The sequence below is a fragment of the Electrophorus electricus genome, chromosome 3 (genome assembly GCF_013358815.1).
Source record: "Electrophorus electricus isolate fEleEle1 chromosome 3, fEleEle1.pri, whole genome shotgun sequence".
In the NCBI taxonomy this organism is placed as follows: domain Eukaryota; kingdom Metazoa; phylum Chordata; class Actinopteri; order Gymnotiformes; family Gymnotidae; genus Electrophorus; species Electrophorus electricus.
Genome location: NC_049537.1, coordinates 19,652,501 through 19,672,500, shown reverse-complemented (window position 1 = coordinate 19,672,500; position 20,000 = coordinate 19,652,501). Strand labels below are relative to the sequence as shown.

The following is a 20,000-nucleotide window of genomic DNA, read 5'->3' as shown; positions in this document are numbered from 1 at the left end:
CAGACACATTTATCAAGTTGATAGAAGAAGAAAAAGATACACACTAAAATCAAAATGATAAATACACACCCACCAAGCCATCCACCCACTCAACAACCCACCGACCCACACACACATCCACCCACTCAACAACCCACCCACCCACACACACATTCACCCACTCAACAACCTGCCCACACACACACCCACACCCACAAAGAATTACAGTAGGTTTTAAAACGTTTTTTTTTTTTTTTTGCTTATCTGAGATTAATTATTTTATCTGCAAACATCAATCCCAAAGCTTCCATACAAGGAGGAGCCTTAATATTACATATTACAGCATGTGGGACTACCTGGAACAGGGTGGAGGAGGATGTGGGACTACCTGTCTTTGATTCGCTCTGATCAGCTTTTCACTACAAGCCCCATCCTGAAGCCTCTCTTACTCTTAACCAAGACTTTAGACTGGCAGAGAGAACAAGCTGTACAGGGAGTGCGCGCACGCACACGCACACACACACACACACACACACACACACACACACACACACACACACACACACACACACGACTTACTCGCCCGTAAGATATTTTCTTTGCTACTGCATCGTGATTGCACCTGTAGACAAAGAGAGAGAAACAGAGAAATGGAGAGAGAAGCAAGGGAATAGTTAAGGAATGACAGATAGATAGATAGATAGATAGATAGATAGATAGATAGATAGATAGATAGATAGATAGATAGATAGATAGATAGATAGATAGATAGATAGATAGATAGATAGATAGATAGATAGATAGATAGATAGATAGATAGAGAGAGAGAGAGAGAGAGAAGCAAAAGATAGAGACAGTTTCAAAAACTGTAGACCTTTTGTGGTAATGCTTAATGAGATGCTGGATACACTCTGAAGGAAAATGGAAAATGTCACATCAGATCCACACAGCCCAGGTTTATGGGTACAAAACAAGAATGAAACTTAAGACTTCTTTCACAATGACGTAACAGGCAAAAAAGGAAGATGTAAATCTGACTGCCAAGCAGATCAACATCTAATTTACTAGTTATTCCTTTTTAGCTACTTTTCAGGCCAACCTGACCAAATGTCCTCTGCTAACACCCTGAACTCTGCCTTCTCCCTAACCCAACCTCCCAACATGACCTCAAATTAATACACTGTCACTGAATCAATATACGATTACAGAACAATCTGTGCAATAGAAGTAAACTGCCTTTGTGGACCTAAAAGTAAACCCGGAGACACTTTCAAAGCACTTTCAAAGCAGAGAGACATACGTGGCAACTTTCATCCAAGTCTTCATAAACATGCGCATTTTTAGTGCCGCCTGTGAGTTAATAGATTATGACAAATATTTTGTTACTTCTGCTCTGCACACTGGCATATTAAAAATGAAAGGAAACTGAGGAAGAAATACAGGATGTCCGCTATATTTAGCTATACTGGTTAGCTATACTGGCTATACTGGAATCTGACGTGCTTATTTACCACCGCAAAATCTTGACTGCTCTGTTCAAATGAATACCTCGGAATTCACCGGAAGCCACTATACCTAACAGCAGAACAATGGTACAAAATATCCTATCAAACCACAGTAGATGTTTTCTCAACCAAAATTTGCAGTGATCAAAAAAGACCAAGTGAGTCACATGACCTGAAACCCCACTGCACAGGAGCTGAAAACGACTGCGTTATAGACCCAGAAGGGAAGTAACTGACCCCTGATATCTGTGGGTTGTGGACTTCAAAGGTATTGCAGCCAAGCACCAAACATGACAATGTTATGCCATTTTGTGCCACTACCTTTGATCTCCTAAACTGGGCTGTAAACCTTACGGGCTTCCCTCACTGCAGGTGTAAACACCAAGACTAAGCTGTCAGATCACAGCTAGTGAGCTGGACTACACAAAGCTTAAACCACTAAACCTGTGTCGCTGTCCAGTTACGTACAGACAGCTCTGTATGTGAGGCTATTTAAGACATGCACACCCAGCCCATGTAGCGGGGGAAATAAACTTGAAAACACGGAGGAAACATGGATGCTGCATGTGTTTGCTATTTGTGCATTCCATACAATGTGTGTGTGTGTGTGTGTGTGTCCACACGTGCAGAATAGCCCTCGTCTCGTTTACGTGTCGTTATATTTGAAGTTCAATCATGGCAGTAGTAGCAGGTTTTCCTCTCACTCTAATCTTTGCCGCTGGATGCTGAGCTGTCCTTTAACCTCCACATATCCCTCGTCATGCCTGGACTGATGTCTCTCCCTCGCTCAGTTCAGTTCAGTTCAGTTCGCTGGTGCTTTACTGGCATGACAAATATTCACATTTGTATTGCCAAAGCTTTGATGAGCAAAATGACATGTCAAGCCAAAAATATAACAGACAACTACAAACGCTAACAACAACAGCAATAGCAAAAACAATAATAATATAACTACAACAGCCATAGTCCTATTACCATTAATAATCATTAAAAAAATCTCTCTCTCTTTCTCTCCTTCTCTCTCTAATTCTTTATACTCCTCCTTCGAGCTCTCTCTCTCCTAACCTTCACCAGACCTGTCTCACATGGAGCCGCTCAGGCAGAGCTCTAAGTTCTGGATCGGCCCACTCGTCTGGCACCAGCGCCAACGAGCTGATCTGATCTCCACAAAGGCCCGCCGGCGCAGCCGACCTCACGGGCTAAAGGGTCACACTGCCTCTAAGTGAGGCGAACACCAGGTACCGCTCCTGCCAGATGGCAGACAGAGGGGAGGTGAAGAAAGAGAGAGAGAATGAGAGCTATGGAAGGATGTGGTTCCGGGAAATTACCGTCTGCGGAGAAAGCAGGAGGGCAGACACGCTGCATGTATAGAAAGCGAAGGGCAACTTTGATGGGGTGTGAGAGAGAGAGAGAAAGAGAGAGAGAGAGGGAGAGAAAGAGAGAGAGAGAGGGAGAGAAAGAGAGAGAGAGTGCAAGACAGCCACTGAGACCCAAACACACCACAAAGCTAACAGAGGCGGAGCGCGTCTGAGAGAAAGACAACGACAGAGAATTAAAAAAAGAAAGAAAATCCAGCAGCGCAGGAGAAATGGGGCTGAACTAACGAACAGATCAGGGTGACAAAGAGCCAGATCAAAGAGGAAGAGGAAGATGCCGTCCAATAGAAAAGTCGGTGAGTGCCGAAAGCCAAACACGTTTTGCTCTCTCTGTCTTACACAGGCTGTGGTTTTTCATGACAGAATGACATAATGGTGAACTCGTGTCTTTCTTTGTCAGCCCATCTGTAGGAGTCTTGGCTCTGCTTCAGACCAGTGAGGTCACAAATCACAAATCAATTGGCAGACTAGATTTACTGCACTGCACATGTGCAAGGTTTTTTTGTCTCCCACCCTTTAAACTTCATGCTATTCCTTAAATGAACACTCAGCTGTACAGGGGTGGAAAATGGGTAAATAAAGACATCCATAGATAAACAAATAAAGTAGAATCAAACTAAAATTAGAAGTGATTCTGGAAAACGCATTTATTTGAAGACACGTAATTGGACTGGAGAAGGAAGACAACTAGTGCTAAATAGAAGAAAAAAAACCACAGTGAGACAGAAAATGAAGGAAAAGACGAACGCAAGTGAAGAGCGCAACCTCCACACGCAGAGTAAGAGAGCGAGAGAGAGAGGGATAGGGATAGGGAGAGAGAGAGACAGAGAGAGAGAGACACAGTCAGAGGTGGGAAAGAGAACAACAGTTAGGATTCGAGATAGCGAGAGAGAGAAGAAAGAAAGTGAGAGTACGTGTGGAGTGGAGGCTCATGGGGTTGGTGAGCGGTTAGGGATAGTTACTCGAGAGCTGAAGGTCCTATGGCTCCTTCGATCATCTTTAAGCCCCTCCAACCTACACTGGAGCTACAGTGGAGACAAAGTGAAGCATCAGTCCATCGATTCCCACGGACAAGCAGGGCAAAACACCAAACTTAAACATGAGGCAACTCAAAAGACAGCTCACGGCAAACAGTGTCAGGGAAGGAGAGGGAGAGAGAGAGAGAGAGTGAGAGAGAGAGAGAGAGAGAGAGAGAGAGAAGGAAAACGGTAGGTAATTCTTCACTTTCAGGTGTGTAAAAATATTCTCGTGTGCTTTTAAAATCTGCTTCACATGAATTCTGAGTTTCGAGCAATTCAGATGTTTACTGCATCTACAGCAGACGTAAGGTTATTACAAGCACATTTGTTCAATTTGAAGAGGACTTTTTTTTTTGATTACAGTATACAGTAACGCAAACACCTTAAAGTAAAGCTTTTAAAAAAGGTTCTGCAGGCCGTGCTTGCAAATACGGTTTTAAGTCTGTGTACGTTGCAAGAAAAATAAGACAGGGTGAAATGGAGCCAAAAATGTCTTTTACAGACAGATAAATAGCATTAGGAGGGAGAGAGAGACAGAGGAAGACAGAGACAGAGAGAGAGAGAGAGAGAGAGAGAGAGAATGAGAAGTCTGTCTTTGAAGGAGGTGAAGTTGTGACTGAACAGAACATGGGGAATTTCAGCTGAAACAGGCACAACAAAAACTTTACAAAGATTTCCCACAATCAAGAGCTAACCCACCCAAGAATAGCTACCCCTCTCTAAAATAGATCTGCATGCTTAAACAGACGCTACCGCCAAGAAGGCTTAAAACCCTAAAGAAGGCCTACCTTCCAAAGAGTTAAATGTCCAAGGAATAACTAACCCTTCTATTGAAGAGACGCCCTTGCCTAAAGAAGAGCTAAAAGCTCCAAAGAAGTGCTACTCTCCAAAAGTGAACCTCACTCAAAGAAGAGCTACACTCCAGAATTGAACCCCACTCAAAGAAGAGCTACACTCCAACAGTGAACCCCACTTGAAGAAGAGCTACACTACAAAATGAACCCCAAAGAAGAGCTACACTCCAAAATTGAACCCCACGCAAAGAAGAGCTACACTCCAACAGTGAACCCCACTCGAAGAGGGGCTACACTACAAAATGAACCCCACTCAAAGAAGAGCTACACTCCAAAAGTGAACCCCACTCAAAGAAGAGCTAAAAGCTCCAAAGAACAGCTAATGCCTCTGAACAAGAGATACTCTCTAAAGAGCTAAACCCACCCACAGAACAGCTAATCTCCCAGAGTAGTTAACCCTGCCCAAAGAACAGCTTCATAGCTTCAATAGCCGTAGTAGTATAAATCAAGCACTAACAGTGGCGGTTGTAATTACACGACATTCGACGCACTAACTTTGCTCGGCAAATGTGAAAAAAATGGAAAAATATACGACTGAAATGTTCACAGAGCAGTAGTGAAGAACATGGAGACAGGAATGATGGGAAGCAGAACAAAACACCTGGCATCTCTCTCTCACATTCACACACACACACAAATACCTGTGAACACAGACACACACACACACACACACACACGTGTACACACTCACCCACATTGATACTCTCATATGCATACACAGTGCCATTCATATGCAGAGGCAAGCACAAACACACGCACGGACGCTCGCACCTAACTTGAAACATCATGATTACTGCACAAGTCCTACTGTATTTATGAAACGGTTTTATCTTTTAATCAAATACAAACTAGTTCAGTCAGCTGAGTGTAGGCCAGAGTGGATGTCATGTGTGTGCTTGGGCATTTAGGTATCTAAGACTAAAGTGTAGGGTGCGTATTTTCGGGATGGTCCAGTTCCTTACAGATGTCAATCTATTGGGCTTTACACTCACCACCCACTTTTTCAGAAACCTTTTTTAGTAGAAACAACTGACCGCTGTATGGTTAGGTAGTCTGTTTTTTGCCCTAATTAATTTGTGTTGGACAATCTTGGACGGATATTTTTGGGTGACAAACCCCTCTCACACTGACACATCAAAACTGACACACCGGATCCACTCATGCCAGCACCACCTGCTACTGTGGAGTTACCATCCCGTTACCATCCCGTTACAAGAGGTTGTGTTGAGCATGGTCTGTCACTCAGAAGATATCCGGTCAGCAGCAGTCAGCACATGGTCAGAAACATGAAGACATGAAGAGTCTAGAGGGTGACTGACAATTTTTCCATATAGATGGACTACAGTATAAAACACGTAAGGATTAAAGTCTATAATTGCACACATACATAATGCACTTATATGTGTAGTGTTTAGTGTAGACTATGTTACATGCCAAGCTCTCTGATGAGTGTAGTGTTTAGTGTAGACTATGTTACATGCCAAGCTCTCTGATGAGTGTAGTGTTTAGTGTAGACTATGTTACATGCCAAGCTCTCTGATGAGTGTAGTGTTTAGTGTAAACTGTTACACTCCAAGCTCTCTGATGAGTGTAGTGTTTAGTGTAGACTATGTTACATGCTAAGCTCTCTGATGAGTGTAGTGTTTAGTGTAGACTATGTTACATGCCAAGCTCTCTGATGAGTGTAGTGTTTAGTGTAGACTGTTACACTCCAAGCTCTCTGATGAGTGTAGTGTTTAGTGTAGACTGTTACACTCCAAGCTCTCTGATGAGTGTAGTGTTTAGTGTAGCCTATGTTACATGCCAAGCTCTCTGATGAGTGTAGTGTTTAGTGTAGACTATGTTACATGCCAAGCTCTCTGATGAGTGTAGTGTTTAGTGTAGACTGTTACACTCCAAGCTCTCTGATAAGTGTAGTGTTTAGTGTAGACTATGTTACATGCCAAGCTCTCTGATGAGTGTAGTGTTTAGTGTAGACTGTTACACTCCAAGCTCTCTGATGAGTGTAGTGTGTCAGTGTAGACTGTTACACTCCAAGATCTCTGATGAGTGTAGCGTGTCAGTGTCGACTATGTTACACTTCACGCTCTCTGCCTCCGGCCAAACACATAAGCTTATGCACTTATTAGTTTTGCTATACTTGTGAGGACCAAATATATGAAAAAACTTGTAAAATCCCTTTGGCTTGTTAAAAGTCTACTACCCTGTTTCCAAAATATTTATTTTCCACATAGAACTCATAAGAACTCACAAGTATAGTGACACATAATAAATATACACCCACACATACATGTACATGCACATGCACACGGACACGTGGATGCACAACAGTTTGCAGAATGCTGTAGATCCAGGGCTACTATAGGTCCAGGGCTTCCTGTCATTATAAAGAGAACACACTCACACAGATCAGCGACATTACAATGACTGAGAGGTGAATTGAATAACACTAACCACCTGTCAAAAGGGAGGATATGTTAGACAGTGAACAGTCAGTTTTTGAAGTTGATGTGTTGGACACTGAAAAAACAGGCAAGTGAAAGGACCATATTTTACGAGGACATCTTCAGAGGTCTTGTCCATGCCTTGGCAGGTCAGAGCTCAATGGAGCAGACTTGTTTTTCCAGCACACACCTCAGATGCTCGATCAAACTGAGATCTGGGGAATTTGGAGTCAACACCTTTAACTCTTTGCTCATTAAATGATTCCTGTAGAATTTTTTCAGTGTGGCAGGGTGCTTTATCCTGCTGAAAGAGACCATTGCCATTACGGAATACTGTTGCCATGAAGGGGTGTACTCGGACTGCAACAATGTTTATGTAGGTGGTACATGTCAAAGTAACATCCACGTAAAAGCCAGGACCCAACAGTTCCCAGCAGAACACTGCCCAGAGCATCACCTTGACTGGCTTGCCTTTTTCCCATAGTTCATCCTGATACCACCTCTTCCCCAGGTAAGCGATGCGCACGCACTCGGCTGTCCACACGATGTAAAAGAAAACGTGATTCATCACCACAAGGCCACCGTCTTCCAGTGCTCTGTGGTCCAGTTCTGATGCTCGCATGCCCGTTGTAGGCGCTTACTTCAGTGGACAGGGGTCAGCACGGGCACTCCGACCGGTCTACGGCTACGCAGCCCCGTACGCAGATGCACTGTGTGTTCTGAAATCACTCTGTCACAGCCAGCACGAACCTATTCAGCGCTGTGTGCTACGGTAGCGTTCAGTGGGATCAGGCCAGATAGGCTAGCCTTCGTTTCCCAGCAGGCATCATTGAGCCTTGATGCTCGTTTACAGATGCTCTCCTTCCTTGGACCACTTTAACCACTGCATGCTGGGAACTCCCCAACGAGACCTGCCGTTTGGGAGAAGCATGGATCCAGTTGTCTGGCTATCACAGCCTGGATCTTGTCTTGTCACTTAGATCCTAATGCTTGCCCATTTCTGCTTACAGCACATCAACTTCAAGGACCAACTGTGCACATGCTTAATATATCACATTGCTTAATATGTCAGCATTTTTTTTTAATGGTTAAAAAAAATGTTGCATTTCTAATTATGGAAAACAGGTGGTTAAACAGCTCAGGGAATGCTAATGTATTGCAAATGCAATAGCAACCCAGAGGGGCCTATTTTATTGGGAAAACAGCTGTTGCTGAATTTCCATTTGGTTTTAATAGCACTATGAGGCTTCTGGTTGTGTCCGTGGACAGTAGAGGAGGAATCATGGGCCACTAACATGGGGGGGGGGCAGAGGTGTGGCCAGGGGCGGGGACAGAGGTGTGGCCAGAGGCGGGGACAGAGGTGTGGCCAGGGGTGGGGACAGAGGTGTGGCCAGGGCGGGGACAGAGGTGTGGCCAGGGGCGGGGAAAGGGTATGGCAGGGGAGAGTTATGTGCATACACATAGAGGCAGAAATCTATCCACAGTATGTACTCCTCCCAAGAGAAAGTCAGATATGAACATGTGCGCATACACACTAGCATGCACGCATGTACACATACACAGGCACATGGACATATGCATACACTCACATACATATAAAGACAGACAAACACACACACACACACACACACACACACACACACACACACAAGCTCTGGGGTTAGTAAGTAATTAACAAAAAATTGTGAATGTGAGTTTTTCTCAGTAACAGTATACAGCCTGAAGTAATCTAGAGATAAAGAATGTAAAACGTATAGGTAAAACACACACACACACACACACACACACACACACACACACACACACACACACACACACACATTTGGGACTCATTAGAAATAAACACACCCCATCTCTTTGGTTCTCTCCCTGTTTCTGCCCCCATCCCCCCCCAACACACACACACACACACACACACACACACACACCAAATGAATGTATAAAACCAAACAAAATGAGTGAAAGACTAGGGTCAAAGAGGACAGGATCTGCCAACTCATCCAGTGTCCTAACAGGAAGCTGCCAAAAGGGGGTGCTGTGTGCAGCACAGAGGGCCCACCTCTATCTAGAATGGACTGCACGGTCATTAGCACTGAGCTCAATAGTGCCGTGACCTGCCTCGCCTCGCTTGGGCCCTGTCCTCTGTGCAGCGATCCGTCTCCCTGCCCTGTCCTCTTTGTGTCGGGGTGGCTAGCTGCGTTAGTAGAGGCGGGGCTATCCGGGTGGCCAGCTGTGCGGCTAGTTGTGTGTTTAGCAGTGTGCTTCGCTCTGAGTTGCATGCGGTCAGATGGAGGAAAGGTGAGCTCTTTACCTGGTCCAAGGTAGAGTACCTTGACTTGAGCGTGATGACCTCATCCAGATGGGCCCTGATCTCTCTCCGTGAGGCCTGGGGGAAGCCATAGGATAATCACTCACTCACACACACACACACACACACACACACACACACACACACACACACACACACACACACACACACACAGACATGCAAGCGTGGACATATACACACACAGACATACACCCTCACCCCCCCATATACAAACAAATACACACACACAGGTACAACCCCATATACAAATATACATAGAAACAAACACACGCACACACTGCACACACACACACACACGTAGCTGTAAATGCAATGAGTAGGAACACAATCTTTCCCCAGCATGCTACACACATAATACAGTAGCTACACACAATGCAAAAACTTCACACATCGTGACGCACACACACACATACACGCACAAAAGCTGAAAATGAAATGCCTTAACTACTAGACACACGTAAATAAAGCTGCACTTTCGGTCCCAAAACCAGAAATGACAGGAGAGGAGAATGATGCTGAAAGTGCAGAACAAATCTGGACTGAAATCATTCAATCTGATGGAACGACAGAACGAGACATTCAAGAAAAGGGTTCATCAAGAGATACATTTTTCCACTTCTCCCTCAGACACTCAAACTAAAGCGCTGTTACGAGTACATGCTCCTCATAGTGCAGCACACACATCCGTGTAAATTCAGCTCTGGGGAAGCTCATTTAAAAGTGTAGTTACTTCATCTATATGTCACTCTACAAAAACGTGCAGCTCAGCTATATTACAATTGACATGGAAAAAAATATTTATGTTTCTTAACTTATTATTGTTGATTTCTCTATTCTAATAATCAAAAGAAGTCAACCCAAGGACCAATTTGACCTTGGTCATAATTTGGCTTCATTACCTTGTAAACCTCATTTGGTCCTGTTACTAATGTGTGTTGCTAATGTATATAATGTATGTTAAAAAAAAATCGCTGCTGTTAAGCTATTCGGTCAAATACTTCAAGGCTACTCAGTGTAACGTGCAGTATTGGCTTCACCTCGCTACAGGAAAATGTGGTTGATTAACAGCAGCGATGCTGCTGACCAATCAGGTTCAAACGTGTGGCAGATAGTGCTAAACTCTTAACTCATCAGGACACTCCAAAATAAACACACCACCGGTTATTATCTAGGAAATCAAGCAGTAATTAAAAATCTTTTCGCATATGACTGACGGATAATGAACGCAGCAAGGAATGTAAGAAAATAATCTCTGATTTTAAGCCTCTTACTGTCTCTCTCTCTCGATTTCTCTTCAAGATTAGAGTTGAAGATAAAATTTTATTGGCAAAATCAAACTCAATGAATTAACTAATTGTCAGCCCTACAAATCCAAAGCAACTTGTGGAACTGCTTGGATCTACAAAACATTATATTTTTTTTTAAATAACGTCTGCAAAAATGGGCATTGTGCTGTTTTCAGTACACCACAATACTGTAAACGCTACTGTAGTGTGTGTCGGGTATACTCACAATATACACAAGCGTATTCTAAAGGGCTTTATACAGGGGTAGTGAGAACGCTTGCATGAGGCTGCTGTCAGAGAGGAAGTTGATTAGGTTTGACTGACAGGCAGAACTAGTTGGCACCTGAACAGCACCTGTCACCTGACTAGCACAGTCTCTAATCCCCAGTGTCAGGCGTTGCACGACTTTCCCCCATCACGCCAAGCACCGAAGATGGCTCGGGTTTGGGTCGTTTTGTTCAAATACATTTTCCATGCGTAGATCAAACAGACATGAATGCGTTCGGCTGCATTAGGCTGGTGACCCAGCCTCAGTTACCAGCTGTAGACGTGGCAGGTTGGTTTGATCAGCACTGTGCTTTGTTTTCTGTCATTTACAGTTGACTAAGTTGTTTTTAAAAAAATACTTATTAAGATACTTTTGTAACCTCTGAATTGGATCCTGAAAAGTGAACCTGTAATTCTACTGAAAGGTTTTTGAGGTGAACTTAGTTAAAAATGTAATCATACTATTGTAATTTCTTTTTGTGTATGTGTGTGTGTGTGTGTGTGTGTGTGAGAGAGAGAGAGAGAGAGAGAGAGAGAGAGAGAGAAAGAGAGAGAGAGAGAGAGAGTAAGAGAGAGACACAGAGGGAGACATTTATAAATGTAGGACATGAGACATAAGCCTGAAAATGAACTGACAAAGATTGTACTAAAGAAAAGCTAAAACATAATACAAATGTTGAGCCACACAAGCTAAATGACTATATCTAAATAACAGAGAGTACACCAAAAGCAAGCCAACAAAAACATCGAGGAACTTAAACGTTTATATTTTCTATTCAGTCGATCGTCTGTCTGGAGCAGTTGATAGGTGCATGCACCACGAGACGGGGTGGGGGGGGTGGGGTTTGGGGTGCAAGGGGCGGGGCTACAGGCAGGATGCAACAGGAGGGAGGGCAGGGCCACGAGCATGCAGTGGTCCCGCCCAGTGCAGGGCTACCTCGGCAATGCTTAGGGTGGAGGAAGAAGAGGGAAGTCGCGCCTGGGTGCCGCAAGACAGGAAGGAAGGAGGGGGAGGAGAAGAGAAGGTGATTAGCACAGCAGCCAGCAAAGCCAAGCTGAGACAGACAGTGCCCCCCCACAGGCCTGGAGGACTGCCTGTGCACAGCGAGCCCAAGCGTCATGGCGCAGGACACGTCGAAACACATTTTGGGGTGGAAGTGCAGCGTGTGTGTGCGGGATGCGTGGGGGTACAGCATTTCAACTCCAACAGTACGATAACGTGGAACCACTAGCAGAAATGTCTCGGACACATCCCAACCCTCATCACACACTGTTTGGTGTTCATTCTGAACGCACGTGGGTGCACACATACACGTAATGAGGAAAAGGATAGAAATATGGAGGCATGGCATTAGGCTTGTTGGGATTAGGGCTAACTGGTGAATATAAGGTAATCAAAAGGCAAAAAGAATGTAACATTTTTTTTAGGGTTGGATAATTGACTAGGACATTGTTTAGTAGTAGTGAAACAAAGCAGCTTAACTTGTGGTATCACAATAAAGACGTTTCACCATCACAGGTACATCATCAGGAAATGAATTTACACAGATTGACTTAGAGACAACAGAAACAAATATGAACATTGTAGAACATTCTAGAACAGTGCTTCTCAACCCAGTCCTTGCTTGAACCCAGCCTTCAAGAACACTAGACACTCGGCACACGTGTACCGGGAATTAGGTTGGTGCAAATCTGGCAGGTAGCGACGTGGTGGGAAGGTCCCGAGGACGAGGATGAGGAACACTACTGTAGAATAAATCTGCAGCTTCAGCGTTTCCTGAGAATTTCAGTACGTGACCAGCATCTACGTGTGCGGAGCCATGAGTTTGGTTAAAAGCGTGAGACGCGGCCAATCACTCCAGCAGGTAACAATCTGAGTGTGCATGCTAATGACTTTACTGTTAAATGTCTCTCTCTCTCTCTCTCTCTCTCTCTCTCTCTCTCTCTCTCTCTCTCTCTCTCTCTCTCTCTCCCTCCCTCCCTCCCTCCCTCCCTCCCTCCCTCCCTCATTCTCATTCTGGCATGCCTGCTGGTCCTGGGGTGAGAATGGCTACTGGAGCCAGGTACACTTCATAAACCCAGCGACTGAGCCAAGAGCCTGCACTGGGCTTTGTGAGTCTGGGTCCAAACACTGGGAAAACCATAGGAGTTAGATCTATACCAACCCTCTGAGATCTATCAGATTATATCCCATATGAAAACGCACGTTATAACATAATAGCCAATAGAAATGTAATATAATACCACATACAGAGAACTACAAATGACAAATAACAACTCTAGACCCCTGAAGATTAATGCAATTTCTTTTGTCAAAGTATTACAGTATGAACTCGCTGGAGACATGATTAGTTTTGAAATGTAGATGGATTTGATTGAACATAAAAATTAGATAAAGAGCAAGGAAATTCTCAAAACTCTGAAAATATATTCACAGTGAGCATATCACTGGCTAGAAAAAGAAAATCAAAGGCTTCTAGTAGCTCAGAAGCAGAACTGTTCTGGAATGTTCCTGAATGTACCATTTGAATGTCGCAGCTCAGACTTTCCCAGATTCCGCTGTGGTTTTATGCCACTAGACGTATGGCAGAGGGAAGAGAGCGTGGCGTGCGCTGGTATATTAGCAGTGTTGAGCTAGGCAGATGGAAGATGGTGCTGAATGCACTCCAGGAAGCTTAACACACTCCAGGACACTGAACACACTCCAGGCCAGGAAGCTTAACACACCCCAGGAAGCTATTTCTGCCCCTGTGCCTAACAGCAAGGTCTCTTTTAATAAAGATTAATCATAATCAGTGCTCACTTCTGCCAGTTCTGAGATTCTGCACAGATTACACCGCATGTGCGCGTGCACACACACACACACACACACACACACACACACACACACACACACATTTTGCTTCATTATCTAAAACAAAAGCATGGTGAAATACCTGGGCCCAAACCAGCCATGACTATGTTCACAATAAAACAGTGATGTCAAACACTGCATTTATGACAAGCCCCCCCGCCCACACACACACACACACACACTAAATGATGCTGACCCAAATTGCAGGCTGAATGGCAGCCCCAGAGAGTCCTTAAAAGCACCTGGACAAAAGAATTCCAAGCTGGATGAAAAGACTGACTGCCGCATGTACCCTAGATGGGAAAATGACTCCCACTCTCCATTAACATCCATCTGCTCCAGGCTCTTACCACCCAATATGCTACACGCAGAACGGCCACGTCCTGAAGGGCTCAGCGTCGCGGCTTAAAGGGACAGTCCACAGGATGTGGAAGGTCTTTCAAAGGCCAGCATGGAAGGCCCACCACAAAGCAACAGCGAGGGACAATCGCCACCACGCCTCCCCTTTCGGCAGGGACTGGCCACGGGCTTTTGTCAAGGCTGTGGAACCACGTCAGGACACCCACGGCGCCTTCCCACGGACGCCGTTCTACCTGCTTTTCTGTTGAAACCAAAACCCAATCGTTTTCTTCCTGCTCCTAACGTAAATCTAATTGTAAACGTGCGTTTTTTTTAAATGCCACAAAATCGGTTTGGTGCACTTTTTAACATTTTAATCAATAGCTATAACATTTGTGTATAATTGTAGGCTTAGCCTAAAAGAGGCCTTTTTAGCTCACATACCCGACTGACTGACTTAGTCTCGTGCACAAGGAATCTCAGCGCATTTGTTTGCTAGCTAGCTAAGTTAGCGATCAACAGAAAGTGGTTGGCAGTGAGGACAGCAATAAACACCATGTTGACCGTGAATGAGTCATCATTATCTTGCCATTAATCACGTAATTAGGCATACAGTTACACAGGTGCATAACATCCAAGGTTGATTCCTTTCACTACCGTTAGCCAGTAGCATTGTTCGAGTTGGTTTAAGATGACCATAACTTCTTGGCTTGTAACGTGGGACGATTGTGGTGAGGTCAATGGGGATGGAGATCACAGTAATTAGTATTAATCTAATGTGCTTTCCTTGAAATGAAATTACCATGAAATTTTGCTGCTTAGGGCTTGCAAGAATGAGACACTATGATCAAGAATACACACATTTATCAGCCGGTCATGTAGCGCTTCAGAAGTCTTACCGTTGCAGTGTGTGGTGGTCCACTAAACAAGGCTTGACTAGATGTGTCTTGCTTTTAAACCAATTATGCACCGTACCAAAAGAATCCAACAGAACTGTATCGTGGTGAAATATAACATTAACATTGTTCATATACTTCCTAAAGAATTACAATCAAATCAAGTTGAATGCTTTCCACACTTGGCCCTGAAGCTACTTTCTAAAACAGCCATCACAGCAGAGGGAGCGGACCAGTCACCCAGGAACACAGTAAAGGGGCGCACGAGGAGAGGAGCAGGGTAAGAGGAGAGAGAGAGAGAGAGAGAGAGAGAGAGAGAGAGAGAGAGAGAGAGAGAGAGAGAGAGAGAGAGATAGATAGATAGATAGATAGATAGATAGATAGATAGATAGATAGATAGATAGATAGATAGATAGATAGATAGATAGGAGATAGAAAGATGCTAGAAACTGCCTTTACATAACTCTCTTCCCCTCTCTGCAGAAATCGAGTGGCATCCAGGCACATGGGTGTATGAGTGTGCAGCACACTTGTGTGTGTATGAGTGTATAACATACTTGGTTCCTTATTAAGCCTCATTTCTACCATCCCTAAGGCTTCCTGTCTCATCTTTGTTAACAAAATCACATACAGGCAGGCAGGCAGGCAGGCACACACACACACACACACATACACACACACACACACTCACACACACACTTAGTTTCAAACGGCATTGCATTGTTATAAACCAAAATATGGACTTCACAGGCTTTGGCAAAGACACACATACATCGAGATAAACTATGCTTAGATTATCTGCACGCTCACACACACACACACACACACACACACACACACACACACACACACACACACACACACACCATACATGGTAGAATGGTACACACACATAAACAAAAATATATAGAGGATAACAAGCTGTACTACCTTGGAATAGTTGCGCAGGATAAAATTACACTCACACGGGAAAACATACATTAGAGGGAGAAAGACTGGACTTACCATCCTCTCTATGGATAGTGAGCAGAAGGAACTCCCCCCTTACACACACACACACTGGAGCGCACTGACAGGCAGTCTCAGAGAGAGAGTGTGTGTGAGAGAGGGAAAGTGAGCGAAGGGAGGATTGAAGAGGAGAGTTGGAATGCAAGCATGGATGGAGAGTGGAGAGAGAGAGAGAAAGAGAGAGGGAGAACAGGGAGGGTGGGGGAGACGGAGGATAGAGTGATAGAAAGCCATATACAGGGAGAACGAGAGAACGAGAGTAGAGGCAGAAGAGAGAGGGTAAAGGAGGGAGGGGGTGTGAAGGAGAGAGAGAGAGAGAGAGAGAGAGAGAGAGAACAAATGGACAGTATTAAGAAACAAAAGGCAGAGGAGTTAGACAAGTGGAAATGCCAGAAAAGAGGAAGAAAACAGGAAGAACACACATACGTACACACACACACACACACACACACACACACACACACACACACACACACACACACACACACACACACACAAAACCAAGCAACTTAATCGAATGCGTGGTTGACTGTGAAGACTGAGAGTTGAGAGCCCATGTGAAAGTGTGTGTCTGCATGCCTTCTGGCACTTCTCTCTCTCTCGCTCTCACACACACACACACACACAGGCACGCACACACAGACACACACACACACACACCACAGTCTTGCTGGAACAGAATCTTCTGAGTAATGGTGCGGAATTACAGAGAGCAGAGGAAGAGAAGAGGGATATGAATACAAAAGAGAAAACGCGAACGGCTGGATGGAGAAACTGACGGACGGACGGAGAGACGCGTGATTAAAAAGGTGCATGGATTGATGGAAGGATGGAAGGATAGCTGGAACAGATGGCGAAAGACGCATGTACAAATATCAGTGTGAGGGCTCAGTGAGACAGGAACATTTCAGAATCTCATTCTCACTCTGCCACACACGCCTGCGAAACCAACCTGCCACACCAGTCTGGATATTCCCTCGAGCTTAATAGCAATTCCATTTCAAATGATTTCAATTCAGTTCAGTTGAGGTGGACTCAGTTCAATTCAATTCAAATTCAATTCAATTTTAATTTCAGTTCCTATTTAATCTTTTGTAATTTAATCTCCAGCCCAGGCTTCATTCAATTCCAGTGTTAGTTCAGTTTAAAGTCTTTTTTTTTCAATCCAACTTGTGTTCCATACTTCTATAAATTCTATTCAAATGTAATGACAGTTCACATGAATGTCATTTAGTCAAATTCGGTTTTCATAAATGAGACACCTGTGTTCTGGGTTGCATAAGTTGTTTTTCTGCTCTCGTTTGTCTCCGTCTCACTTTCTTCCTCTCTCTCCTTCTCCTTCTTTCTCTCTTTCTCTGTGTGTGAATAAATCACACCTTGCCTGCACTGCTGAAAGACCAAGCAGAGTTCAACAAGTGCCCCAGATTTGGGGAAGAGCTCCACCACCCTCCACCACCCACTACACCCCTCCACAGCCCTCCACCACCCTCCACACCTCTCCACCACCCACTACACCCCTCCACAGCCCTCCACCACCCTCCACACCTCTCCACCACCCACTACACCCCTCCACAGCCCTCCACCACCCTCCACACCTCTCCACCACCCACTACACCCCTCCACAGCCCTCCACCACCCTCCACACCTCTCCACCACCCACTACACCCCTCCACAGCCCTCCACCACCCTCCACACCTCTCCACCACCCACTACACCCCTCCACACCCCTCCACCACAGCCCTCCATCACATTCTTACCCCTCCACCATCCTCTACACCCCACTACACCCCTCCACCACATTCACACCCCTCCACCACTCCACACCCCTTTAAGCCCCTCCACACACCTCTACATCCTTAAACCACCCTCTTCACCCCTCCACACCTCTCCACAACCCTCTACACCCCTCTAAACATAGACATTCAACCACGCACATACAGATGGTTGAGTTACAATGTTACACAAGTAATGGTGGTATGTGCTCCCAACACAAAAATGTCACTATATTCAGTGATTTTGAAAAGGTAATATTTTTAATAATTGTTTTAAAAGAATCCTTTTAAAATATTCTACCACACACCATATAATTTTTCAAGGAAACATGACCACTGCCTGATTAATAACTTAAAAATGGGCACACACAGGGAAAATAGCAGATGGTCCACACACATACTTTAAATTAACATCTTGACATAAACAACTGGAGGTGTTATTTTGTTAGGCTTGAGCTTTAATGAGCTATTTTAAAACATGATTATTGTTACTACTAGTGTAGAGGTTATAACTAGGCAGTCGTGGTCTGTTCTGTTCTGTAATGCAGGTAAATAAGGCACTGAAAAGGCGAGATAAACTATGGCTGCAGAGAGCTGTTCTTCATCTGGGCTGCTTAAAGAACGGGTTTTAGTTGAGGGATTACTTAGAAAATTCTAATGGAAGCGTCAGGGTAGCCCTGGATTAGAACCCTAAAGCTCTCCAGAAATTAGGGCTTCCTTTCCTCTTCATCGGTTTTGGTGGCACACGTTTGTGACGTGAACGGAATGCGAAACGAGAAGTCTAAAAGGGGAACGTTAGCTCAATTTGGCTTCGGGACAAACTCGCGAATTTGGCAACAGCTTAACACCATTCACATTCACGTTACTGACCGGCTAGTTTAAATCAGCGCGCAGGCTACAACCAGACACACGCTAATGCAAACACACCGCACAATGAGCTACAACTCCAGCACTTGTGATCATGGTCAGTACACAGCTTGTAAAAAAAAAAACCTTGTCATGAACTTGTCATGAACATTCATGAATCGCCCAACCAGGTGAACGCGAGAATGGCGGATGACAGACGGCTTGCTTGTGATAAAGTAATCTGTATTCTACTGAGTAAAGTGTGCAATCCAAACTGGTGGCCACTGGTATGTTCATGTTAATCCATGCTTAACCCATTATAAGCAAAGACCAGTTAACAAATCCAACATCTGGAAGCATTACATTAAGAAATTTGCCAAAGGATCAGACAGAGAAAAATGGACACATAGATAATATTCAGGAATGAGGATGCAGCGCTGCTGTTTCACACGTGCCTTTTTAAGATAAATTCGAATTTTATATATTTTGACAGAACTCATTCTGCTGAATCCATTTAGAATATAAGTATACACGCACAAATGGTCAGAAGTCAGTGTCTGATGCAAAGGTCCAGCAAGAGGTTGAGTGTGTGAGTGTGTGGATGTGAGAGTGTGTGTCCTGTAGGGGGAGAGAAGCTCTTTTAAATGATGACATACAGTGTAATGCAAAGCTCAGTGCAGGACCTCGATCGCCCAATCTGAAAAACACTGAAAGAGCAGTTCGGATCTACAGCTGCAATAAGTCATCATACACACACACACACACACACACACACACACACACACACACACACACACACACACACACACACACACACACACAAGCAAGACAAAGACAATGAAATGAATAGAGGTTATTTGAGTCTTAACTGCAAATCTCAGATGAGAGCGAACCTTGGCACAGAGAGCAAAAGGACGGACGGGCTGTCTAGACACACACACACACACACACACACACACACACACACAAACACACACACACACACGTGCACACACACACACACACACACACACAAACACACACACACACACGCGCGCACACACACACACACACACAAACACACACATACAAACACACACACACACACGTGCACACACAAACACACACACAAACACACACACACAAACACACACGCACACACACACACACACACACAAACACACACACACACACACACACACACGCGCACACACACAAACACACGCACACAAACACACGCGCACACA

General features: G+C 44.5%; 1 protein-coding gene across 9 annotated transcripts in view; it reads right to left on the bottom strand.

Annotated features, from left to right (window-relative positions):
- The window catches only part of gphnb (gephyrin b), an 86,366-nt gene that overhangs the window by 9,163 nt on the left and 57,203 nt on the right, over nucleotides 1-20,000 (bottom strand). For 2 of the 9 annotated variants that reach the window (XM_027015632.2, XM_027015569.2), the window contains exons 9-12: nucleotides 11,997-12,038; nucleotides 9,489-9,563; nucleotides 3,823-3,885; nucleotides 559-601 (exon numbers count right to left, since the gene is read on the bottom strand). In XM_027015632.2, coding sequence (XP_026871433.1) covers nucleotides 559-601; nucleotides 3,823-3,885; nucleotides 9,489-9,563; nucleotides 11,997-12,038 — 223 coding nt within the window. The remainder of the gene's footprint in view (nucleotides 1-558; nucleotides 602-3,822; nucleotides 3,886-9,488; nucleotides 9,564-11,996; nucleotides 12,039-20,000) is intronic. The other 7 variants (XM_027015616.2, XM_027015625.2, XM_027015589.2 and 4 more) reach the window with 6 other exon arrangements.